Below are 27,468 nucleotides of genomic sequence, written 5' to 3' on the forward strand. Positions count from 1 at the left end.
TCGAAAATTTTACTATGAAAGCTCTTGGATTCGTTTGTATTTGTGCTATAGAATTTATCTTTGCAAGTGCGAGCCAAAATCAGAGAGACGAGAATGAGCATCTAAGGATACAAAATAGGAAAACAGGTAAATAGTATACATAAAAAAAACTGCTCCTGAATATCCATTCATTGGACGCGTGTTTCGTAAAAAGGTTGTGTAACAAAAAGTTGTTACAAAACAAGAGCTTATTTCGAAACAAAGAGTAGTGTTTAACTGTGACAGTAAAATTAATTACTGAAAACGGGATAATTCTATGTATTAATATTACTCTGTAAGACGAAAACATTTCACAGGGAAGAGGTGATTAACATAAGAACTTTTTTTTCAATAGTATAATTAAATGAGAGAGAGAGAGAGAGAGAGAGAGAGAGAGAGAGAGAGAGAGAGAGAGAGAGAGAGAGAGAGAATTGTACTATTCTACATGCATTTGTCTTTACATATATTACATGTACCAAGTTATTTCATTTTTTTTTCATGGTTACATTGAAGTCGAATGATTGATTCGTAGGCTTCATTTTTTTCAGCGGCTTTATTAAAAAGAATTGGACATTATGAAATGGTAATTCCGACGCTGGTGGATGAGAATGGAAGGTTCCTGAGCTACAATGTGTTTCACGAGAGCAGACAGAATCAAACGAGACGAACAAGAAGAGAACTTAGTAGGGGAGCTAACCCATCACCGGTCTTCTATAGAATATCAGCTTTTGGACAAGAATTTCATTTTAAACTAGAAATAAACCGAGGTCTGTTTTCCAGAACATTTTATGTTGGCTCTCTCGGAGATCAGGGGGAGGAACTCGAGATGGACACGAAACTTAACTGTCATTACGTCGGCTACAGTAGTGAACCACACGTCTCTACAGCAGCCATGAGCAACTGCTTTGGTTTGGTAATAACTAATAAGACATGCATTAATATGATATCTTGTCTAAAACATTGATTTACTTATGATACTAATCAGTGCGTTTCGCCAAATGAGGATAATATATAATAAGTCGACAGCTAAACTAAGAATTTGTTCGTAAATTTTTCGGAAGCTAATATGGGAAGAATTTAAGTATGACTCTGCATCTAACAATGATCCAAGATTTCCCACCTAAAAAAAAGTCTGTCCTTTTCTTTTCTTTCGTATTTGGAGGGGGTGGGTGGGTGGTGGTATATTATCCTCACTACTTTTCAAGTGTTCTTTTGAAGTCCCCTGCTACGCGTAATCCTAAGAATATTTCACTGATGAACCTTTTTAATAATCCTTAGAGGAAAGGATTAAATCAACAGATATTATTCAGGCTCGTAGGAAGCAATTTCAGCGGGGGGGGGGGGGCATAACCAAACATTTTCATTGAAGGGGGGGGGGGCAAAAAATCCCTGACAAGCCAAAAAAATATTGAGGAGACATACACATAAAGAAGCTATGCTTATTTTATTTCTGTAGTATACTATATATCGGCAAAATTATTGGGGGCAACCCTCGTGCCTCCCAGTACCAGTTCCATTCCACACTTTCCGGAAAATTACATATTGCGTACTAGATTTTATTTTTACTGTGGTAAGAGTATTTCCAGTGTATTCTGACAGAAACGCGGTAAAATCAGAGGACTGGTAAGATGTCGTAGTAATCTTGTTTCTGATTAAGATTTTGCTTTGATTTTCATAGAAAATGAAATGATATAAACAATTTTAAGACAATCGATTGAAGGCTTTATTATGTGTAGACACATTTTAAAAATATTACCATAGTCCAGCATCACAAAATCGAACTTGCAGCAAAACCTTAAAAAAATCTGTTAGATTTTTAGTGTTGGGATTTAATCAGTGCATAGTGAATTTGTTTTTTGCTGATCAACAATTTTAATTTACAGCATGGCATTTTTCAAACGGAGGATGAGGATTATTTTGTTGAACCCCTCTGGAATGATACAGCCAGTGATAGCGGCAAAGGACACCCACATGTAGTCTACAAGCGCTCATCAATACAGTTTCCAAAAGATAATGTTCATTGTGGTGTCACAGGTTGTAGTCTGGAAGTTTTTTCTTAATTAATATTTTATGGTGTGACATACCGTTGGGGCGAGTGCATTTGTATTTATTTCTGGGTGCCATCCTTTACAGCTTACACTTGTTACTTTCATCTGCTTCTTCAAACAGTGCGAGATCCAGTATAGACTGTGACATCACATTACATATGTTAGTTACATTTTTATAATGGAGTCTCAGTAATGCAATTTTTGTAACAAAAGGCATCGTAGTGTAGATATAATTTGTTTTCTTTAAGCTCTTTGTGAAATCTTCATGATAATTGCTGTACTGCTGTATTCACCATCTTCAAATGGAATTCTGGTAGCAAAAGAATTCTTGGAAGGTTTCACACAAAAATTTGCTATACGAATGTATAGATTTCACTTTCAATTTCCCCTGTTTTTACACATTAGTCTATAGAGTTCACTGCACTCGCTATTGCTAAATGTTTGCATGCTTTTAAATTCAAAATGCTACACTTGCAGGAAGTTCTGATTTTTTTTCCTTTGAAAAATGAATTAAAAGTAAAAGATATATTGTAGATATACTTAAAAACAAATTTGGACAGAGGGATAACATAGCTCAAGGTGATCCTGGACTCATAAGTCCCTGGAATAAATTGAAATTTAGGGATCGTATTAAAAGGTCAGCGGTCAGCAGGGAGAAAAATGTTGAGACTTTAGTGGTGGCCGATCACAAAATGGTGGAATATCATGGAAAGAAGGTCATACAGTCATACGTCCTGTCCATTATGAATATTGTGAGTACAATTACAGCATTATGCAACATGTTTTAAGCTCCACTTAAGTAAATATTGCAGATTGAATGTTTTTGTTCAAAATGATTCGTATGACTTAATGTTGATTTTAAGATAAAAATATCTTCATTTGAGGTCAGGTGGCAAAATTGTATCATGATGCCAGCATCGGAAATGCAGTCAATATTGTTGTGAGTCGACTGATTGTGTTTGAGAAACCACAGGTAAGAACAGTCATTAAAAACCTTGATCAAGTTTGAATGAGAATATTATGTATGAATATTTATGTCTCAATGTGTGAAAATGAAATTCATATATTCTGCTCACAAGTAGCTTATGCTTGTAGGTATTTACCATACAGTTGCAGTGAATATAATTATTTGCCTTAATTAGTGTGCTTCTATAGAGCACTACCCTACTTTATCTCCCTCCCAGCCATTATATTGCTACTCCTGCCTATCACCCCTAAATTCCTATAATGCTTGAAAGTATCACTGACAATTCAATCATCTGCAAATTTATTTTGTATACAGTATAAAGAAAATTGAGAATCACCCCCATTAACACTCTGAATCATTCCTCAGTGAGGTATGCATTTGTCTTTGGGTGCTTATCAGATGAAATTTGAACCACCTTTTATGAAAATATCTTTTATTTTGCAGTTTTAATGTCTGTTCTCTATACTAATGAACCCAGATATGCTTGTTGTTGATGTGCACTCCCCTTCCTCATTTTTTGGATTACTTTTTTCTCTGTCACACAGACATCTCAAGCATTGTAATATTTTTAAAGCATAGTTACGTGTGTGCTTTTCATCTTTGAACGCTTTCATTTGTATTTTACTGAGAGAGTGTTTACGTATAAAAGGTGCATTGATGTCCAGAGTTTCTAGGTCAAAGATCAAAGATCAAGGTCAGATTTTATTCCTTCATCAAAGATATCTTTTTTTTTGGCCCAATTTTGTTCCTACAAAACTTCACTCTGAAAAAATCTTCTAAACAAAGGTCAAGGTCAAAACAAATGCAAAATAGTATAGTGGCTCCCGTTTTATTCAATAGTCAAGTTGTCAGTCTAATTTTATCAGAATAGCCGATTATTAGAATAGCCGATTGCTCCAACCGAGTCAAAAGATAGATGTATAGAGCTACATGTATTGATAATACATCGTAGCAAATTTCAAACTTGCACTTTCGTTTTCGTTTGATTAGTTTACTTAGGGAATTTCCTAAAATAAATGATTTCACTTACTTATGAATTTAATATGACAACATTTTTCAAAGAAATTGATGTATAAAATATTTTTCTTTGATAGTTATTGCCATCTTAATTCAGCACATGTTTACATTCCTTTCTTTATGATCGCCATTTTGGAAACGGAAGTAGACTAAATGCTTGACTAATAACTGTAAAATATTTTTCCCTGAATAAATTGTAAATTAAAAATCAACAAAAATATGAAATTTTTTTTTTTAAATGTAACTTCTTTGTTTTTATTTGTTTCTTTAATATGGTTACGTATTTTATCCTGTTTGTGACAATTCTCTGGTCAATGAGTTTACCAGTCTCATGCATGCTTGTCTGCCATGTGGAGAAAGATGGTATGGATTTTGAGACGTATATTTATAGTATGGGCCGTTTGTGATTTTAACCATAAATTTTGCACTTAAAAGTGAACAAATATTAAGCCAAATGACCAAGTTAAACGACTGAATAGGCTTATTTCATTATCCAAGCAAATTGTCATACACAAGCTAATCAGTTCAATAATTAAAATTTCAAGCCGAAAAAATTTCAAATAATTGTCATTATTAACAAGTGCATCATTGAACCCAAGCTGATCACCACAACTGTAATCAAAACATATCTATCTACTATGCCCACTATTGACACAGGTAAAGTGCCTGTGTGTGTCCTGCCGTAACTAATCCCCTCATTGTCGTACTCAAGCCAGTCAAGGTAATTGGTGTCAAACTGTGTAAACAAAGGCTTCATATACGAAGTTGGAGGTGTGAACAAGGTGCTGATTATCAACAAACACTATGAAAGTCCAAATTTTTGTATCAGATAAAACGAAATTCCAATATTTTCTCATCAGAATATTAGGTGAAATTATTAATAAATATATAAGAAATGGTTTTGTGCTCTGATATATATTGAAATAGCCGAAATATTCGTTAAACCGCTATCCGATAAAATGGAAGCCACTGTATTACAGTATAATACGCTTATAACAAAGTTGCAGGGAGAGATGATTTTGCTTCGTTATAAGCGTAATTCATTGTATCAATTAAGTTTACAATATATTTTAACGTCATGGGGAATGAGTCGCTTTTCTGTAAGTGTCATTTCATTCTAATTGTGTTTACTTTAAGCGTGCTTTATTGTATTTATCTCCCTTATAAGTAGGTGCATCTTAGCAGATTACAATGTTTAATCCCTAAGAATCATACTTTAGATGTTCTGAATTGGCATTCATTTTCTGTCTCATCTCTCTAATATTTCAGAAAAACTTAACCTTGAATCATGATGCCGACCATTCTCTGGACAAGTTTTGTAAATGGCAACATCTTTTGAATCTCTCCTCTCCAGATAACAATGCGATGCATCATGATAATGCTATCTTACTTACAGGGTAAGAATTGATTCTGTTTTCTTTATTTATTCTGTTGCAATGCTTGCCATTATTACTACTCTTTCTTGTTTGTTGTTTTTAACTTCTAGTTAGCTTTTCCTGTTGTCTTTCTGTCTTTATGCTGGTTATCTTTTTTTCATCCTACATTTTCAACTTCTAATAAAAACTTAGATATACATACAATACCATTGTCATCTGAATTAAAGAATTTTATGTTTTCTCTAGGTATGACATTTGTTCATATAAAAATGAACCTTGTGGGACTTTAGGTGAGTGTCATATTCATCAAAATCCATCACAAGGATCTGTATTAAATAAAACATTGTACATGTGCATGTATATGTATAGCATTAGTAAATGAGAATGAGATGAGGTATACTTCACCAACAATTTTATGGAAAGAAGTTTGTTTACTAGAAAATTTTGAAAAAGAAAATGTGAAAAATGATTCCCTCCCAATATGAGATTTGGTATTCTATTGCACAGGCTTGGCCCCTGTGAACGGTATGTGTGGAGGAGACAGAAGCTGTAGCATTAATGAGGACATCGGTCTAGCCTCAGCATTTACCATTGCCCATGAAATTGGACACAAGTAATTCCATTTGTTTTTCATTAAAAAAATACCAACTCTTGTTTGCTTCTTAAATCTGATTTCTGATCAGCAAAAATGCAAATATGAATGATGATTTTAAAGTATTGACCATCAAAAAAAAAAAAAAACACACCAAGAAAAATTATAAATTCATGTACAGTGTAAATATTGTAAATTGTGATTGTTGCCTGACTTAAATATTTGAATAGCTTTGGAATGCAGCATGATGGGTCTGGGAACAAGTGTGGAGTGCCTGGGTCCAACCTCACAGCCGGACTAATGGCAGCCCAACTGTCTAAGGAGACCAAACCATTTAACTGGTCCTCTTGTAGCCGTGATGCTATAACAGAATTTATAGAGTGAGTCTGATTGTTAGTATGAGGGGTCTGATTTACAAAAGGGCTCACGGAAATCCAAAAATTATGTTGCCAAATATTTTCTTCAGTATAGAATTAATGTGAAAATGGTATCACACTTTTTGTATGAATTTTTATGCCGCACCATGAATATGCAGCATATGGTGAAAGCAATATAACTGTGGCATAGTCTGATGACCTTGACATTACTGTGGTCTTCACTATTCTCTATTTTGTGTTTAGCTCAAGATGTATAGATTCAAGTTAGGTAATGTGTTGATGCTTTGGATCTGGATAGGGCCACAATATGTGGTATGAATTTTTCTTGTGAAAAAGTAGGAAAACATTTTTTTAAAAAACTGATGATGAAAAACAGCAGGCCCAAGGTGAGCATTGTGGCCCATGGGCCTCTCTTGTTATATAAGGTGGGGTAATAAGTTCATATGTTGATTGTTTTGTTTGATTTGTAGTTCAGAGAAGAGTTCATGTCTGGACAACAGCCCTGTAGTGCGAGTGAAACACACTGACCACGGAGTACAGAAGGACAAGAGAGATAGTACTGAGCAGTGTAAAATCCAGTATGGCAGCCAGTCCAGAAACTGTAAACCTGAGGTACACCCCGGAATTTTTCAGAACATTATCTGCATTAAATTTTTCAGCGTTTTTCCTAAGAACAGGCTACAGGTCAAATTGACCACTTCAATTAAAAATGCCACTTAAAAATCAAAATTTAAAACATAACTTATAAGGTCCACAGAGATTTTATTCATAAACCTCAGCCCTTAGCCTGTTACAATTTATCTCAAACCCTTTACTTTGAAATAAAAGGAAAACACTGCTTTTATTCTTGACTATTGGTTAAAGTAGAATCTTTCACAATGTACTTGTATTATGTTTAGTCTTTGAATCTAAAGTATTTCAAGATGTTTATAGTTTTTATTTCTCATGCATTACTCTATATATGTAGCTTAATTCACATGCATTACAATGTAGCCTTTCTCATGCATTACAGTTGGTTTGTAGTGGACTGTGGTGTTTGAATGACAAGGGTGAATGTAAAACCAAGGGAATTCCCGCCGCAGAGGGAACTGGTTGTTTTATCATTAACACAAATGAGAAAGGAGTAAGTACATCTACATGCAGTATAGCGTAAGATTTTACATATGTTTGCGTTAGTCAAAAAAATTGTGGTAGCAGTATGAAAAATGATTGCATCTGTAGGTTGAATATAAATTTTATTTTTGCTAATGGAATTGATGGATCTAACATGCAGGACAGAGGGTTAATTATTGAAGACATCCTGCAGGTGCCATATTTTACAAAAAAAAAATAATTTTTCCCCAATAATACATGAAATAAACTTAAAATAAACATTGTCTTATTGAAGTTTTGTGCATTTATACTTTACATGTTAGTTTTTGAGAGATGACACTCCATTTATTCTGCAGTGGTGCTATTTGGGGGAGTGTCGAGCCTTAGACTACAAGCCTCAGCCTGTGGATGGCTCCTGGGGTCAGTGGTCTGAGTGGGACATGTGTACTAGGACTTGTGGTGGGGGCATTGAATCCAGCTTCAGAAGATGTAATGATCCAGAGTAAGTAACTAATGGCAGAGAGTATCCACTCCAACTGTAGAAAACATAATAAAATGTAATAAATTCTTCCACTTTGGTAGGGGCATAAATTCCAGCTTCAAGAGGAGTAATTATCCATGCTTTTGCTGAATGGGTGATAGGGGTAATGGGTATGTCAAAGCATTGACTCTTTCTTCAGGGGAAGTAATGATTTGATGAAGGTATCACATGAAAGTGTTGAGGATTTTAGAACATAAACTTAGATGGTAGTCAATACTTTAAAATTCTGGATTTTTTTTCCCAGGCCAAGGCATGGAGGGAAATACTGTGTTGGACAAAGAAAAAGATACAGGTCTTGTAATATTGAGGTAAAGTTATTGTGAGGATTACACATACAGTGATAACAGAAGATACTAGAATGTACTGAATATGCAACTGGCATCTTTTTACATTGTAATGGTTAATTTATCTGCTTGGTGTTTCATGAAATGAAAGGATATTTATTTCATTCCAAGCCAAGTGTAAAATATTTATGATAAAGAATTTTATGGCACAAGTGTATTTCATTTAAAAGATAAAATTGTAAATTTAGGACATTAATATGAAGATTTCTTTGCTTAGAAAGATATAGAATCAATGTTATGATTCTGACATCCCCATATTGCATAAACAAATCAAAATTGGTATAAACTGAGTGAGATTCTATAAGCCAGTGAAGTTTGCCATACACTGATTGAGATAGCTGTAAGCAGACCAAGATTTCTATAAGCTGATTGAGATTGCTATAAGCTGATTGACATAGCCTCAAACTGATTGAGATTGCTATAAGCTGATTGACATAGCCTCAAACTGATTGAGATTGCTATAAGCTGATCAAGTTTACTGTAAACTGATTAAGAATGTTATAAATTGATTGAGACTATCATAAACTCATCGAGATTGCTATAAGGTGATTAAGATTAAGATAAGGTTATCAAGATAAACTGATAGTTTGCTATAAGCTGAAAGAGTTTGCTTATAAGCTGATTGAGATTGCTGTAAACTGATTCTCATTTTACAGACTTGTCTAAACATTGACAAAGATTTCCGAGAACTCCAGTGTGCAGACTTCAATAAGAAACCTTTCAGAGGGAGATACTATAACTGGAAACCTTTCTCTGGTGGTGAGTTTTCTATATACATGTAGCGGTGTGGTAGAATCTACTACATATACATGTAGTGGTGTGGTAGAGTTTATTAAGTAAAATTTTGTTATTATTGGTGACAGAATTGAAGTGAAGGTTTATAGGTTGTGCCTAGTAATTCAGTATACTGGTAGTGTACCCCTCATATCTTATGTATGCTGTAACATTAGATTAATAATACATTATTTTCAAAACATACAGTTGTTGAATGTTGCTTTCATTGCTGTCAGAATATCTAGGTTATTGAAAATTTCCTTATTCCAGCCCATGACATGCCTTGTGCTTTGCATTGTATTGCTGATGGCTTCAACTTCTACACCGAACAGGCTCGTAAAGTGATCGATGGAACTCGGTGTTACCCAGACAAAATGGATATGTGTATCAATGGAAAGTGTTTGGTATGTATTGTGGGGGAATAAATTCTTTAGTAATTAAAGTTAAAGGTTAATCATCACACATTTTACTTTCTTTGACAGAAAATTATGAATACAAAAACAGAACACGAAAGGATTTAGTTAAAACAATCCTAATATAACCATGAGTAAAATCAAAACCAATAACCAATAGTAATTGACAACAGTATTGTATAACTGATTCAGTTGCTTAATCACAGCCCGTAGGATGTGATGGAATTCTGGGATCTACTGCGGTGGAGGACAAATGTCGAGTCTGTAATGGAGACAACTCTTCATGCTACACTGTTTCTGGGACTTTTGATAAATCTCTTTCTCCAGGAAGTAAGGAGTTCATCAAGTGATTAATAAGAATTGGTTTTCTTAAATGAAAAATTATTGTGTTCTCTGTTCTTTATTTTTACTTTTTTTGTAGCATATTACGAAATTACAACAATTCCAAAAGGAGCTATGCATATACGTGTGTCGGAAATAGTCCAATCTCAGAGCTATCTTGGTATGATATAAATATATATATATATTAAATGTATATTGGGTATAGTATAAATATATACATATATTAAATGTATATTGGGTATTGTATAAATATATACATATATTAAATGTATATTGGGTATAGTATAAATATATACATATATTAAATGTATATTGGGTATAGTATAAATATATACATATATTAAATGTATATTGGGTATAATTAAGTAGTAATTCAGAAAATTACCAAAAAAAAATTCACTAGAAGATGGCACTTTTAAGCAGTAAGCAATTTGGGCAAAAAACAGTATTTCAATGCTAAATATAATCTTAAATTTAATAAATTGATAAATAGTCTTACTTGCATCAATGACTTTATAATATTTTGAAATTTTGATTAATGATTATAATTGTGAAAACATGTATTATTTACTATATCAAGTCTAATTTATTTTTGCTTTCTTTGGACATGTATTGTGCCAACTTCAGATGTTGTCTTTTAACAATGACATCATGATAATAACATTAACATTTCAAGTTGTATTGTCACTATTCAAAATCCACTGAAGAGCCAAGAGTATATACATGTATGAACAATAAGACAAAAACTCCAGTCAAATGTGACAAAATAATGCTATCTATAGACTGGTATGAACTTATCTGTTTTTATGAGTGACAGTGGTGTTTAGACTGTTAAAGCATATGAAGACCTCACTACTTATACTTGCATGTATGACAGGTTCTGTCTAGTAAAGACATTTCTAGTTATGTATGTGACTGGACTAGTATGGCCTGGAAACATCTATAGTTTGGTTGTGCTTTCTGAAGACCTTTTTAGTTGTGACGGTATTTGACTGGTGCTCTCTGAAGATCTCTCTAGTTGTGTTTGTGACAGTGCATCCTAAAACCTCTCCAGTTCTCTGTTTTACTGAAAGTGCTCTCTGAAGACTAGTGTAGTTGTATGTGTGACTGGCAGGTACTCTCTAAAACTGTTGTTGTGTGTGTGACAGAAAAATGCTCTCAGAAGACATGTCTGACTGTGTTTGATTGACATTTGTTCTCAAAATACTCATCTTGTGGTTGTTAATTGCATTAATTGAATTGCCTTACTTATGTTAAGTTTTCACATATTTGTACTAGACTAAGTATTAAAGTCTACCAAATCTGTTTCAGCACTGAAGAACACTTCTGATATTTACTACATAAATGGTGATTGGACAGTAGACTGGCCCCGAAAATTCTCTGCTGCTGGAACTGTGTTTCATTATGAGAGACTAGATGGACAACCTGAAGTCATACATTCACTAGGACCCACAACTGAGGATTTAGTTTTCATGGTAGGAAAATAGATTTTTGTATCTTATATGATTTAGATTTTAGCCCAATTTGATTTGATACACCTTTAGTTCTAAAAATCATGTATCAGGAATCAGGATGTTCCTACTTTTGACCTAAGCTTGTCTGGTTATCTACACAAGATTGTACATCCCAGCTGAAGTTTGGTTTTGAAAATGAGCTGTAATACATGTAACTTAACATTTGATTACAGAAAACAGAAAATGCAAATTTCTACTTCTTAATTAGCAAAGATTTTAGGTCACACAACACTTCCTAATTTTCATGATTTATCAGGTTTTATTACAAGAAGACAATAAGGGAATCTCATATGTGTACAACCTCCCTAGAAATATGTCAGTATCTGTAGAAAACTCTTCCTTTACCTGGAAGCAGTTCTGGTCATCCTGTTCCACAACCTGTGGTAAAGGTGAGTTAGCAGACATTCAGAATAAAATGGAATCTGTTTTTAATCCACTTAGCAGAAAAAATCATCCTAAGGGATTGTTTATTGTATGTCTTTCATTTTGAACTACTGGTATACACCATGTACTAAATTGAAAATTTCATTGTATCCAAAGTGAGGGTCAAAGCATGTGGTAAAGTTCAAAGGACAAAATGAACTGTTGCATGTTAGATGATAGTGTTTCACACATGTTTATGAATTCAAAATAAAAAAAAATTGCTTTTGGTCAGGAAGAAAGACCTCCGTTCCAGTCTGTATCAACATTCAGAATAAATCAAGAGTTTTAGAGACCCTGTGTGATTCAGCATCTAAACCAGGCAGTGTAGAAGAGGCATGTAATCTGAATGCATGTCCACCAGAGTAAGTTTACATGTAATTGAATGCATGTCCACCAGAGTAAGTTTACATGTAATTGAATGCATGTTCACCAGAGTAAGTTTACATGTAATCTGAATGCATGTCCACCAGAGTAAGTTTACATTTAACTGAATACATGTCCACCAGAGTAGGTTTACATGTAATTGAATGCATGTCCACCAGAGTAAGTTTACATGTAATTGAATGCATGTCCACCAGAGTAAGTTTACATGTAATTGAATGAATGTCCACCAGAGTAAGTTTACATGTAATTGAAAGATTATACAAAATACATAAACATTTATATGCAAATGTTTTCAGATTCAGTGTATGAAACAGTGTTATATTAAACCAAAAATTGAAGTATGTGTGTAGTTATCTTAGAATATGAATGAAATTTGTAAGTCAGTAGCAAGTCTATGTGCATGAATAAAGCTACTAGAACAGTGTCTTAGGAGTACTCAAAGGACTTGTATATATATCTATTGCAAATACTGTACACAGAATTATTTTCGCCCTTTCACAGGAAGAAATCATACTTTTTTCTTTGATTTCACCCCTTTTAAATTCGCCCACATGTGTCTTGGGTGAAGGGGCAAAAATAAAACAGGGGCAAAAATGTCTCTGTATGCAGCAAGTAAAGAAAATTGTGGAAATGCAAATATTTTTTCAAAATCGCAAAATGTATAAATGTGTGTACTATTTTTTTAGGTGGTCTGTTAGTGACTGGTCACACTGCAGTGTAACCTGTGGGGGAGGGAGAAAAATGAGGACAGTCATCTGTGTACAGGTGCTCAGTCTTAACGAGAAAACAATCCTCTTGGACAGCAGCTGTAGTCTCTCCAAACCCAGAACTCACCGCCACTGTAGGAGGCTGGACTGTCCCCCAGTCTGGATCACAGGGGAGTGGGGAAAAGTAGGTAGTGGGCTTTAACACCCAGTGAATTAGGAATGAAGTCCTATTATATAAAAGCAAAGAGGAAATTGATATGTAAGGATATGGAATTTTTAGTGCAGGATTTTTTTTAAGGAAAATATGACAAATAATATATTCATACCATACTCGGTATTTTTCTGTCATGGAAAAAGTCACACAACCAAATGTTATTCTTTATAAGTGTTCAACAACATGTGGTGAGGGAGAACAGAGAAGAGATGTAATGTGTATGACGAGTGATCAGAACAAATACCTGATGGGAGAGAAGTGTGGCTTGTCTGTAAAGCCAGCCATTGTACAGAAGTGTAATCAGCAATCATGTCCTGGACCAAAGTGGACGTCAGGCAAGTGGGATAAGGTGAGTGATGGAAAGTTCAGTACACTAGTACACGGCTCATTCAAATAAAGGGCATTCAGCAGAGTTCTATACAACAGTAAGATGCTTATTACATTCAGCAGAGTTCTATACAATGGTTAGGTGCCTATTCATTACATTCAGCAGAGTTCTATACAATGGTTAGGTGCCTATTCATTACATTCAGCAGAGTTCTATACAATGGTTAGGTGCCTATTCATTACATTCAGCAGAGTTTTATTTGACAGTAAGATGATTCGTCATTACGAGGGCTGTTCAGAAATTATTGAGACATTGTGTATGTTCTTCTTTCTAATGAACGTTTTTCGGTGAAAATTTGCATATACGTTTGACAAACACTAAGAATTAATAAAAGCAAGAAATCTTTCAAAAATATTTCATTTCTTTTTTTCATTGGTATATTAATGTGTCAGTGGTAGGGGTACCCGGCGCAGTCACGAAATCAGATATTGAAAATATGTAACACCAACGTAAAAACTCCCGATGGACCCATAGTAAGAGCAAAAAAAAAATCAAAATATGTATATAATTTTTAAATTTAATTTTGACTTCTTTTTGTGCTAGTTTGTTAGAATTTCAATCAGAAATACGGAGATCATTAAAAAATCTAAGCGCGGTACAGCAATCTGGTAACGACAACAAAACAGATTTTGACGTCAAAGCGGAGCAGCGAGCATACATGTACATGTACCTAAAATTTTGTGTAGGGGTATTGAGAACTCTTGTCCAGACTAACCGACCTACTAAAACAATAACAATGCAATAAAACATGTCTAAGGGTCTAGTTTTTCATTGGTATATTTTTTCTTGCAAATAATTCAACCAGATTAAAAACAAAAGCTCCGGACGACCATCAATTATTATGGACTAAATACCGTTGACCAGGGATGGAAAAATGTAATCGATTAATAATCGATTACTTAGAGGAATTTTGTGTAATCGATTATTAATCGATTACACTCATTTTTGTCCTGTAATCGATTGTAATCGATTACTTTGGAAGATGTAATCGATTAATAATCGATTACTTCCAAGTTTTTATCCCTTCAAATATCAAAGCAATATTTAACGGTAAATGTTGATGTTATCCACTGAAGTTTGAATGTGTTCCTGCAGTTTCAGTGCAGATTCTTTTAAGATTTTATTCTGGCTAACATTCTCACTAAATGCCCAAATGAGGGATTCTCTACCGTGGAAAGTGGAGACATGATTCCTACAATAAAATATGCCAAGGTATAAATTATTCCTTTCAGCCTTGGATCTGAACCTCCATATTTATTGACTTGTTGCAAAAATTATGTAATATTTTATTGCGAATTACTTCATTAGAAGTATTTGGGCTGCCCGTATGTTGACAGTACACATTAAACATTCCTGTACGTGTCTTTTTCAAAAAATTAGTAAATTAGAACTCTTAGTAATAAACATGAAAATTAAATATGTCTTTAAGTAATTAAATTAATAGCACAATTTCATTCTATTTTGAAATAAGTGTTTTGAGAGCTATTAATTGTTTTAATTATATTGTTTGTCTTCAGTGGAGTGAAAGTGAAACACTAGGTAGTTCACAGTTTACACCTCATTATTTGCCAATCAGGGATGTCTCAGTCAATTAATTAGCCAATTAAGATTAGCAAACACAGTGACACACTCCCTCTGTTGCAGACACATATAACCTCTCACTGATATAAAAACAACCTTACAATTTTGAATGAAAACTTGAGAATGATTTTGCAAATTTTAAAGTTACTAAAACACAAGTTGGAAATTGTTTAAACATTTTCAGATATGAATAAGTATTTCTATATTCTTTTTTTTTTTTTTTCGAGTACAATGTAGTTTATTTACCAAATTATTTATATTTAATACAGCACTTAAATCTGTTTTTGCTATTTATAATTTTCTATTACAAGACAAAGTTTTTCAACATCTGAAATATGAAAAAGGACATGAAGCAAGAGGACAGTGGGTCAAATGTAAAATGCACATGAAAAATCTGTATATTTTATTAATAAATTGTTGAAATACACTTCTGAATTATTAAATACTAGACCAGTAGGTCTATAGAGCAAATTTTATTGAGAACATTATTAAACTTATGATAATAAAAGTAAGGAAATCCAAATATTACACTAGGTGGTTATATTTGATATTTATGTGTGACTGACTGGAAATAATTCTCTTAAATAACATCCATTTATATATAAATTAATCGAAAGTAATTGAAAAAGTAATTATAATTACATTGAAAATTTTAGCTGTAATCGATTAAATTACAATTACAAGTAATCGAAAATCTCTTCAATTACAGATTACTGTCGATTACTTGAAAAAAAGTAATCATTACAATCGATTACGATTACTCGATTATGATTACCCCATCCCTGCCGTTGACCTGCGTTGCATAACTCGGTAATGCATGATACTGCACATGTAAGTCAACCTGTATATGACACTTCGTGTATATTTTACACGGGGTACCAACGGCACACATTTTATCTTATTTTTTTTTAATAGAATCGTTTAAGAATTATAAGAGACAGTTTGAATTTAGGAATATTATGTGTAATGGGAGAGAAAGAAGATTGAATGCTTCCCGATCATTTTACAATGAGAAAATATCAGCTGACGTGACGTTAAAATGACGTAGCGATGCTGCTCCAGGTGAGTAGACATGTTTGTTTATAATTTCACCGGGACTTGTCTAATTATCCTATAAATTAGAAATTTTGCACATTTGTTTTATTCGTTCTTTATAAAATGTTGACGAATTTTCATGAATTTGTCTCTGTCCTTTGTGGAGTAAAGGTAATTGTCTCAATAATTTTCAAACAGCCCTCGTACTTTTGTGATTTTTATGAAAGCAACAAATTGCATTCTACTTGAACCCCCAAAATGGAGTAAACAGAAATAGGAAAGCCATACCCCCAAAACAGAGTTCCCACTTGTGCAGATGCTTAAAAATGTCATGCTTATTTCACTCAAAGAGTAGAGGTTTTCTTAAATTTAAAGAAATTTTCTTATCTCCCACACGGAAGGGTTACATTGCTATTTTTTCAAAAGTTCTTTTTAATTGAAATCTAATTAGGGAATTCTATTTGTTTAAAATGTGTAAATAGATTCTTGAAAATATTCTCATTAACTTTGCAGTAACAAAACTTCATATATTTATAAAACTTTTCAAAAATGATATTGAACTGTAAAGTTACCTTTTCCCACTTTTCACCAATAATTGGCAAAACATAAAATTGTGTAACGAAAAAAATATCACTTCTTTAGCAAGAGAAGCATTTGAGCAAAGGTGTCTCAATTTTGCAGGAAAAATATGATTATTTATCCTTAAGAGCACATTGAATCATTTACAGTGTTCAGCAAGATGTGGTAAAGGGAGACAATCCAGAGTTGTTCTTTGTCGTGATCACAGTGGTAAACTTGCCAGTGGATGTGATCCGAAAATCCGCCCAATACTCGTTAGACAGTGCCAGTCTTACTGTGAGAGCAAACAGTCTCCTCAGCTTGGTATGTACATTTTATTTATTTCAATCTTGTGTAGATAAGCAAGAATGTATTTATAAGAAAGGGAAATAATCATCCAGTATAAATTTGTACTAAATTGCACCATAAAAATATTAACATTTCCTTCTCTTTAAAATGACTGTCAAATAACTGCCTTGTAAACTCGCATTTAAGCTATGGCCTATCTCTACTTGTCTTTCTTTGTCTGATAAAGAATTTTCATAGTGCATGAATTAGAGTTATCACACTTGGCTAAATATTTACATGTTTAAGAATAAGTTTATCTGAGATTGAACATTTACATTCTGTTTTCTTTGTATTTAAATTCTTTCAGTGTTATCATGATCACAACTATTACCCTTACAAAATATCTTATAGCAGGACTCTTACCAAATGTTCATTTCTTTTGTTTTTTACAATTCTTTTTTATTTATCATGTCAGGCCAAAAAATATAATAGTCTTGTTTCCTGCTACCTGGCCGACCCTGTTTTTTGTGCCCGACCCTTAAGTTTTTTTTAGTTTTGGAAGAAAAAAGTAGGAAATTTCCGGAATTTCATCATTCTGTCACTGAAATCGGTTTGCATGTTAACACAAAACAAGCATTGCATGAAATTCTATTTTTAGCTCACCTGAGCTGAAAGCTCAAGTGAGCTTTTCTGATCACCCGTTGTCCGTCGTCCGTCCGTCCGTCCGTCTGTCCGTCCGTCCGTCTGTAAACTTTTCACATTTTCAACTTCTTCTCAAGAACCACTGGGCCAATTTTAACCAAACTTGTTACAAAGTATCCTTGGGGGAAGGGGAGTTTAAATTGTTAAAATAAAGGGCCAAGTCCCCTTACAAGGGGAGATAATCAAGAAAAGACAAAAATAGGGTGGGGTCATAAAAAAATCTTCTTCTCAAGAACCACTGGGCCAGAAAAGCTGAAACTTACGTGGAAGCATCCTGGGATAATGTAGATTCTAAATTGTTCAAATCATGACCCCCGGGGGTAGGGCGGGGCCACAATAGGGAATCCAAGTTTTACATTGAAATATATAGGAAAAATCATTAAAAATCTTCTTCTCAAGAACCACTGGGCCAGAAAAGCTGAAACTTATGTGGAAGCATCCTGGGGTAGTGTAGATTCTAAATTGTTAAAATCATGACCCCCGGGGGTAGGGCGAGGCCACAATAGGAAATACATTAGTTTTACATTGAAATATATAGGAAAAATCTTTAAAAATCTTCTTCTCAAGAACCACTGAGCCAGAAAAGCTGAAGCTTATGTGGAAGCATCCTGGGGTAGTGTAGATTCTAAATTGTTAAAATCATGACCCCCGGGGGTAGGGCGGGGCCACAATAGGGAATCCAAGTTTAACATTCAAATATATAGGAGAAATCTTTAAAAATCTTCTTCTCAAGAACCACTGAGCCAGAAAAGCTGAAACTTATGTGGAAGCATCCTGGGGTAGTGTAGATTCTAAATTGTTAAAATCATGACCCCGGGGGTAGGGCGAGGCCACAATAGGGAATCCAAGTTTTACATTGAAATATATAGGAAAAATCTTTAAAAATCTTCTTCTCAAGAACCACTGAGCCAGAAAAGCTGAAACTTATGTGGAAGCATCCTGGGGTAGTGTAGATTCTAAATTGTTAAAATCATGACCCCTGAGGGTAGGGCGGGGCCACAATAGGTATTACAAGGGAGGAAGTCTGGTAATGAACAGCATGGCCAAAGTTACTCAGGTGAGCAATGTGGCCCATGGGCCTCTTGTTTAAATATGGAATTTCATAAAATACCACTTGAGTTGTGCATCAAAAGACATGGAATTTAATTTCAAAAGACAATATTGAACTGTGAAATGTTCAATATGATCTTTCATTAGTTCATATCCAAAAATGATATCTGAAAAACTAAAATAATTGAAATAAAATAAAATAATTTTCCTACCTACCTACCCTATTTTTTTCAGGCTGGTAGCAGGAAACAAGACTATTATTTTTTTGGCCTCATTCCAAAAATATCTGTATACAGAGTGTTGATGTTCAGTGGACTTTGTCAATGAAAAGATATACACTTTTAAGCTCAGTTTCTGTATACTGCATAAAAGCTATAAATACTATTTAAAACTAGTAGTATTTCAGATATTTTTGGTGCCTGGAGCTTAATAATATTAAGATTTTCTTATGGTAATCCATAGAAACTCTGCTGAGTGGTGTAATTACTGATCTAAATTTTTTCTACTCTTGAACTTAAAGTTGCTTTGAAGTGGTACAAAATATGAATATGGCCGGGGCATATAGTGTTTGTCATGTCCGTCTTCCATCTGTCCTTCCGTCACACTTTGCGTTTAGCTCTGGTCAAAGCTCAGTTTCAAAGAAACTATCCAAGATATTTTTATCAAACTTCATATGCTAAGAGATATTGATGAGAGCTATGCAACTGAGTCAAAAAATTTTTGACCTTGACCTTTCATTTGACATTGACCTCACTTTTCTTAAATTAGTGTTTAGCTCAGTTTTAAAGATACCATTCAAGATAGTGTAATCAAACTTCATATGTTGATACATACTGATGTAACCTTTTCAACTGCATCAACATTTTTTGACCTTGACCTTTCTTTTTTTGATATTGACCTTTCATTTGACCTTGACCTCACTTTTCTTAAATTAGTGTTTAGCTCAGTTTTAATGATACCATTCAAGGTAGTGTAATCAAACTTCATATGTTGATACATACTGATGTAAGCTATTCAACTGCATCAACATTTTTTGACCTTGACCTTTCCTTTGACCTTGACCTCACTTTTCTTTAATTAGTGTTTAGCTCAGATTTTATGAAATCATTCAAGATATTTTTATCAAACTTCAGATGCTTTTACATACTGATGAGAGCTTTTCAACTGCATTAACATTTTTTTGACCTTGACCATTCCTTTGACTTTGTCCTCACTTTTCTTATATAAGTGTTTAGCTCAGTTTTTAAGAAACCATTCAATACAGTGTTATCAAACTTCATATGTTAATACATACTGATGAGAGCTATTTATCTGCATCAACATTTTTTTGACCTTGACCATTCCTTTGACCTTGACCTCACTTTTCTTAAATTAGTGTCAAACTTCATATGCTGAAACATACTTATGTATTAAAGCTATTCAACTGCATCAATATTTTTTGACCTTGACCTCTCCTTTGACCTTGACCTCACTTTTCTCAATTTGTGTTTAACTCAGTTTTGAAGAAAAATTCATAATATTTTTATCAAACTTCATATGCTAATACATACTGATGTAACCTTTTCAACTGCATCAACATTTTTTGACCTTGACCTTTCTTTTGACCTTAACTTCATTTATTTTAAATTAGTAGTTTAGCTCAGTTTTAAATAAACCATTCAAAATATTTTTATCAAACTTAAATATGCTGATACATATTTGTGAGAAGTATTCAACTGCATCAAAAACATTTGAGCTTGAACTTTCCTGTGACCTTGACCTCACTTTTCTTAGATTTTCATTTTGCTTAATTTTAAAGAAACCGTTTAAGATATATTTATGTAAGTTTATGCACTTATACATAATTTGGCGAGAATTTATCATCTATATCCAACTTTTTAGATTTCAATTTCAATTTTAAAGAAACTATTCAAGATATTCTCATCAAATTTCATACACTAATACAAATTTTCATGTTGCATTACTAATATACCGACGGCGGGACATTCATGTCCTATGGACATATTTCTAGTTTTTCTTTAATTCACATCACACTTGTTCTGATGACTATGAAGACAGCAACATAGAGATAGTTTTATTAGCTCACCTGAGCTTTCAGCTCAGGTGAGCTTTTCTGATCACCCATTGTCTGACATTCACCTTTCTAGCTGTCTATCCGTCGGTAAACTTTTCAAATTTTTGACTCCTTCTCAAGAATCACTGGGCCAATTTTAACCAAAGTTGGCACAAATCATTGGGTAAATGGGATTCTAAATTGTACAAATGAAGGACCAAGCCCCCTTCCAAGGGGAGATAATCAAAAAAAGCAAAAATACGGTGGGATCATTAAAAAATCTTCTCAAGAACTATTGGGCCAGAAAAGATAAAACTTATGTGAAAGCTTGCTGGGTAAATGTAGATTTTAAATTGTTCATATCATATCCCGTGGGAGTAAGGTGGGACCACAATAGGGGATGTAATTTTTCATTGAAATATTTAAGAAAAATATTTAAAAATCTTCTTGTCAAGAACTCTGGACCAGAAAAGATGAAACTTATGTGAAAGCTTACTGAGAAAGTGTAAATTCTAAATTGCTCAAATCATTGACCGCATGGGTAGGATTTGGCCACAATTGGGGATGAAAGTTTTACATTGAAATATATAGGAATTTTAAAAAAAAATCTTTTCAAAAACCACTGAACCAGAAAAGATGAAACTTACGTGATAGCTTCTTGAGGTAGTGTAGATTCTAAACTGTTCAACTCATGGCCCCCAGGGGTAGGGTGGAGCCACGATAAGGGATCAAAGTTTTGCATGGGAACTTTATAAGATTTGTAAAAAATCTTTTGAAGATACATGCAAACATTCCAAAATTGGGTGGATTTATTATGCCCCACCATGAATATGGCCGGGGCATATAGTGTTTGTCATGTCCATCTTCCGTCCTTCCATCCTTCTGTCCTTCCGTCACACTTTGCGTTTAGCTCTGTTCAAAGCTTAGTTTCAAAGAAACTATCCAAGATATTTTTATCAAACTTCGTATGCTGATAGATATTGATGAGAGCTATGCAACTGCATCAACATTTTTTGACCTTGACCTTTCTTTTGACCTTGACCTCACTTTTCTTAAATTAGTGTTTAGCTCTGTTTTAAAGATACCATTCAAGATAGTGTAATCAAACTTCATATGTTGATACATACTGATGTAAGCTATTCAACTGCATCAACATTTTATGACATTGACCTTTCTTTTGACCTTGACCTCACTTTTCTTAAATTAGTGTTTAGCTCAGTTTTAATGAAACAATTCAAGATATTTTTAATAAACTTTATATGCTGATACATACTGATGAGAGCTATTCACCTTGACCACACTTTTCTCAATTGGTGTTAAAATGTTGCATTACTAATATACCCTCGGCGGGGCATTCATGTCCTATGGACATATTTCTAGTTTTTTTCTTTTTTTTTAATAGAACCTTGGTTAGAGTTGACTAAAATCAGGATCAAATTTTATGTAGTGCATTTATACAGGAAAAGAATTTTCTTCATAACTATGAGGCCATGTTAGTCATATTGATATTGATACATCTGCATGGTGTGTGCATGGGTTCAGAGATGCCTAAGAGTTAGGGTGGGGCCATGATATAGGATTACAATTTTTTAAAGGGAATATATTTTTTTTTCAAAAATCTGAAGAACCACAACAGCAGGGCTAAAGTAACTCAGGTGAGTGTTGTAGCAAATGGGCCTCTTGTAATAATTTGACTCTTCCCTATGGAAGCATGATGGGCTATGAGGAAAAAAGTTAAATCTACAAAACATGATTTCCCTTGCTTATCAATCTAATTGATCTTGTTGCTCTTGAGAAAAAAAATTAAAGATCATGACTTCTATTTTACAATGCAGGACTTGATACCCACATTGCCCTATGGGGATCTTGAATTGAAAACATTAATCTATACAACATCTGTATGTTTGCATATTTAATTTGATTGTTGGCTGTTCTATCCCCCCCCCCCTTCCTCTACTGTTTCTCCACTGTAGCTCCTAGCCCCTCGGTCCATAATTTGAACAAACATGAATCCATGTACTTTTCTTGAGATGAAGATTTCTTTAGATTTCCCCTCCAAATATTTATGTAAAACATACTCCCTAGACTGTCACCCTATTCAAACACATTTTAATCTTAATTCATACCAGTATGTGTTAAAGCTTTCTTCTAAGCTTTGCCTTGTTCAATGGTTCATGAGAAGAGAGTTTATATGTTCAGTTGAAAAGAAACTGTTCAAGATATTTTTATTTTTTCTAAAAATTTTCTGACCTTAACCTTCTTTATGAACTTCATGTCACCTCTTTTCATTATGCTTTTATTAGCTCAGGTTAAAAGAAACTGATCATTGACAAGAAATTTTTATCAAACCTCGTACAATGAAATAGCAACTCAACTATCTCTGTATGTTTTGGCCTCAACTTTGCATTTGAACTTGACTGTATTTTCCCTGATATTGCAGTTTAAATTTCTGTGGAATTAGACCATTAAGTGGGACATTCATGCAGTACAGACATATTTCTAGTTAGTACATATTCTATTTATTTTTCCATGGAAGTAGAATATGACCTTTTATGAAGAAATTTGGTTCTCCCTTACCTAACAATGCTTTTTGCCAGGGTTATGTGAAATTGGCCCGCTGGTTCTGGAGAAGTGGTTGAAATGTGAAAACTTAACAGACAGATTGACATGCAAACAATGTACAAAGCTTGTTTGTATCTTTGACTTGGATGAGCTACCATGATAATGACCAGTCATTATAATTGCCCCTAGCAACATTGCCATCATTATGTAACAACTGTATCTTGTCACATATGTTAAGAATGAACTACACCAACATTTGACTTCTCAAAGAACATTCCCATTTCTCAAAAAAGTACAGTAAAATACTGTAAGAATAGAAGTTAAATTAATTTGGTTGTACATTTATATGACAAGCAGTAACATACATGTAGTTCCTAGAGTAGATTTTGACACTTTCATTCTTTTCTGAACAGCTGAAGTGTAAACATTTTTAAAAAGAAATAATTTTCCTACAGAGACATCATTCAGTATTTATGTCTCTTTGTCCTCTCTGATATGCCACATTTATCCTCAGAAATGTTGGTTGATAAGAAAAATAAGGTGACCAGGAAATTGTCTAACCACACCGACCGAGGTGCAATGAACTGACATTAGAGCAGCTTTGAATGTTTTTAAAGTTTATTAGCTGGAATATTTTTAAATAAAAAAGATGTGTTTGGTTACTTTGGTAGAGAAAAAGCTAAAATCATTTATCTTACATTAATGGTTTGAAGAATGTTGAAGTTTTTGTCAATTTTTAAAAAAAAAAGTAAAATACTTTTCACATGCTATTTGTTGGGCATTAAGAAATTTTGAACAAAAAATCCAACTGATTTATCAGAGGATAGAAACATTTTGAAACTTCAATCTGATTTTTGGCTCATTAACTTCGTTTTGATTCTTAAGCATATTTTACGTGGATTTTTGCTCACAAATATGTTAAAAACAAATAGGTTTGTATCAGTTAATGAGTTATAAATTTTCTGTTGTATTACTGATAAAACAAATCTTAATAATTGAAAGCATGTGTGACAAAGTTTGCTTTTAGATGGAAATTGTATTCATTTAGCTAATAATTAGCATCAGAAGATTCTGATTAATGGTTTTAAAAAAGAATCCACATAGATTGAACTTGTTTTTAGAGTAACAGTACAAAGCAGTTTTAGTTTGTTTCTCTGTGGTGATACCCACATTCTATGAGAACAGGTTAAGTGAACATCAAAAACATTTTTATCCATTTGTTGTGTGATGTTCGTAGTCTTACTTGTATTACGTTTTTGACTTTTTCTTCCGAACCATTAAGCTAGATCAATTTGAATTAAACTTACACCAAAGCCTCATTGGGTAGTTGGAATTCAAGCTGGTTCTTACTAAAAGGGATATACCTCTTTCTAAATGGAGAGAATTAAAGAATAGAGAAAATAAAGTTGTGTCTTTTAAAAAAATATATCAAGAAATACAGTTGAATTCAATTTCTCTTACACTGATATCTCGAATACCATGGATATGTCAAAGTGATTTGGAAGTCCCAACCACACATTCCTTTAGTATTTTACCCTTGATATCTCAAATCCTTGGATATCTCGGAAGTTTTTTCTCAGTTCCATGTAGTTTGAGATAAAGAGGTTTGATTGTACTAACCAGAAATGAAAAAAATTACATGAAGGCTGCCTTATAAGACGAAGATTCAATGGTTTGCATTCAGCTTCAGTCTTTCACACTTGATTCCACGTGAGACATCTTTCAAATGTCACCATTTGCACACACATGACATGACAGACTAAGTGAAACTACTTTGTTTACTGTGCACTGATAGCTTCATGTAAATCTATAATAACATGTTAAAAGTACTAAGGGGCCTTTTTAAATGCATTTACTTTGAGATGCAAAAATTTATACAGTTACATGGTGAATACACTTGTATTTTCTTTATAGCGCAAGAATTTCCTTAAATCCCAAAACAGTAGCACACCCTTTCCCTTTAGAGTAAAGTTTATTCATTCATTCATTCATTGGTGTTTCTATCAAGTCTAAGTCATACATTAGTTTATTTGTTTTTTTTTATGTATTTGACTGTTCTGTACATTCTATGCCATTTGTAGGCCACAACTTCAACATCTAAATATTACACTTACTTTAAAAGGAATCTTGTTTCCTTTTTTTAAAAATCTTGTCAGTGTTTCAATAGGGGTAAAACATTTAACATAGAAATATATAGGAAAAGCCCTAAAATATCATCTTGTGAGAAGGAGAGTCACAGCCACATTGATACTGAATATGAAAGCATCCCTGTATAATTTTTTTCCAATCAGACCCCCAGTACTTAGGGTTAGTGACCAGTGAGGGTAAAAGATTTACATAGAAATGTTCAGGAATAACCCAGAAAAATCTTCTCAAGAGCAAGCCTGTTGACATCCCAGTGAAAGTGGGCATATACAGAAGTTGAAGTTCACCTACAGTTTATTTGTCAGAAAGAGCTTTATGACTCAGGTTAGCATTGTGACTGTGGTAAGCATTGTGACTGTGGTAAGCATTGTGACTCTGGTAAACATTGTGACTCTGGTAAGCATTGTGACTCTTGTAAGCATTGTGACTCTGGTAAGCATTGTGACTCAGGTTAGCTTTGTGACTCTGGTAAGCATTGTGACTGTGGTTAGCATTGTGACTGTGGTAAGCATTGTGACTCTGGTAAGCATTGTGACTCAGGTTAACACTGTGACTCTGGTAAGCATTGTGAGTCAGGTTAGCTTTGTGACTCTGGTAAGCATTGTGACTGTGGTTAGCATTGTGACTGTGGTAAGCATTGTGACTCTGGTAAGCATTGTGACTCAGGTTGGCTTTGTGACTGTGGTGAGCTTTGTGACTCTGGTTAGCATTGTGACTCTTGTAAGTATTGTGACTGTGGTGAGCATTGTGACTCAGGTTAACACTGTGACTCTGGTAAGCATTGTGAGTCAGGTTAGCTTTGTGACTCTCGTAAGCATTGTGACTGTGGTAAGCATTGGGGCTGTGGTGAGCATTGTGACTCAGGTTGGCTTTGTGACTGTGGTGAGCTTTGTGACTCTGATTAGCATTGTGACTCTTGTAAGTATTGTGACTTAGGTAAGCATTGTGACTGTGGTGAGCATTGTGACTGTAGTACGCATTGTGGCTCAGGTTAGCATTGTGACTGTGGTAAGCATTGTGGCCCACTGGCTTTTCCAAATTCATTTGCATCTTGTCATAAATTCAGGAAAAATTTAAACAAAGGAGTGTTAGCTTGTTAATTAGTTTTAACAGGATATTAAATTTCTCTTAAGGATATTAAATTTCTCTTAAAAGATAACCAATGTAGGATTTTTTTTTCTTTTTTAGAATGCCTTGACCGAGATCGGGCCCACTTCTGTCCTCTTGTTGTAAAGCACAAGGTCTGTAACCGTGGTTACTTCTTCAGGATGTGCTGTAAGTCCTGTCGAGATGCTAATCAAATGCCATGATTTCAAACCAAGGCAAGGAAATCCATTCATTTTAGTTAAAATAAGCAACATCAGCAAAGGCTACAATCCAATATTTTGCTTTACGAAGAAATGATTAACTATAATAAGAATTTTGCAATGTTCAGCAGCTTCAGGAATTTACAAATGATCTGTTGTGAACTTTATCAAGCTGTATAGTTTTGAGTAATTGGTGCATATCCAGATGGCTTAATTTTGTATAAAAGAAAATGGAGCTTCTGAGAATACTTTTTGTGAGATGTATTAAAAATTGAACAGACTGAAAAAAATAATAAAAAGTGAATTTCAATGAATAGTTGTGAATTTAACACGCTACAATGTGTTCAACATATCAACAATATGACCAACATTGGCATATGCATTTTGTATGAAACACATACCAAAGTCAACAAAAATTTGTTTATTTTTAGCTTACCTCAGCAAAGTCGAAGGGTGGGAATGGGGCTTAATTATGCTATATCCTGGGCATTGGCATCCCAGGTTTAAGTTTTTTGAGCAGTTTTCTTACTAAATACTTTTCTGCCTTGTATTGATCTGAGTTGCATGGATGTTGCAATTGATATGTTTTATTGTATCGATCAGGTTTCAGATGCTGCATTTTCAGCCAATATATTTAAAAAAAAAAGGACCAGGTT

At 33.8% G+C, this 27,468-nt stretch overlaps 1 protein-coding gene across 1 annotated transcript; it reads left to right on the top strand.

Moving 5' to 3' along the window:
- LOC133205440 (A disintegrin and metalloproteinase with thrombospondin motifs 6-like) lies at positions 1–27,087 on the top strand. The gene is made up of 24 exons (XM_061341263.1): positions 1–126; positions 567–931; positions 1,902–2,052; positions 2,601–2,818; positions 2,956–3,039; positions 5,320–5,447; positions 5,673–5,716; positions 5,934–6,039; positions 6,249–6,398; positions 6,866–7,007; positions 7,408–7,518; positions 7,844–7,989; positions 8,273–8,336; positions 9,029–9,131; positions 9,417–9,550; positions 9,766–9,889; positions 9,981–10,061; positions 11,213–11,376; positions 11,672–11,804; positions 12,071–12,200; positions 12,909–13,113; positions 13,316–13,492; positions 16,876–17,029; positions 26,694–27,087. Exons 1-24 carry the CDS (start codon positions 15–17, stop codon positions 26,813–26,815), a joined length of 3,348 nt encoding a protein of 1,115 aa, XP_061197247.1. The 5' UTR covers positions 1–14; the 3' UTR covers positions 26,816–27,087.
- The last annotated feature ends 381 nt before the right edge of the window (positions 27,088–27,468 follow it).

This window comes from Saccostrea echinata, unplaced genomic scaffold (genome assembly GCF_033153115.1).
Source record: "Saccostrea echinata isolate AGI-Se365-2 ecotype Australia unplaced genomic scaffold, CSIRO_AGI_Sech_v1 ptg000002l, whole genome shotgun sequence".
Taxonomy (NCBI): domain Eukaryota; kingdom Metazoa; phylum Mollusca; class Bivalvia; order Ostreida; family Ostreidae; genus Saccostrea; species Saccostrea echinata.

What these genes read in the sequence shown, in the direction of transcription:
- LOC133205440 (XM_061341263.1), top strand. Translation starts at nt 15, where the DNA reads ATGAAAGCTCTTGGATTCGTTTGTATTTGTGCTATAGAATTTATCTTT. An exon ending in TGAACCTTGTGGGACTTTAG is followed by an intron (nt 5,717 to 5,933) that starts GTGAGTGTCATA and finishes TCTATTGCACAG; the next exon opens with GCTTGGCCCCTGTGAACGGT. An exon ending in CGTCAGGCAAGTGGGATAAG is followed by an intron (nt 13,493 to 16,875) that starts GTGAGTGATGGA and finishes AATCATTTACAG; the next exon opens with TGTTCAGCAAGATGTGGTAA.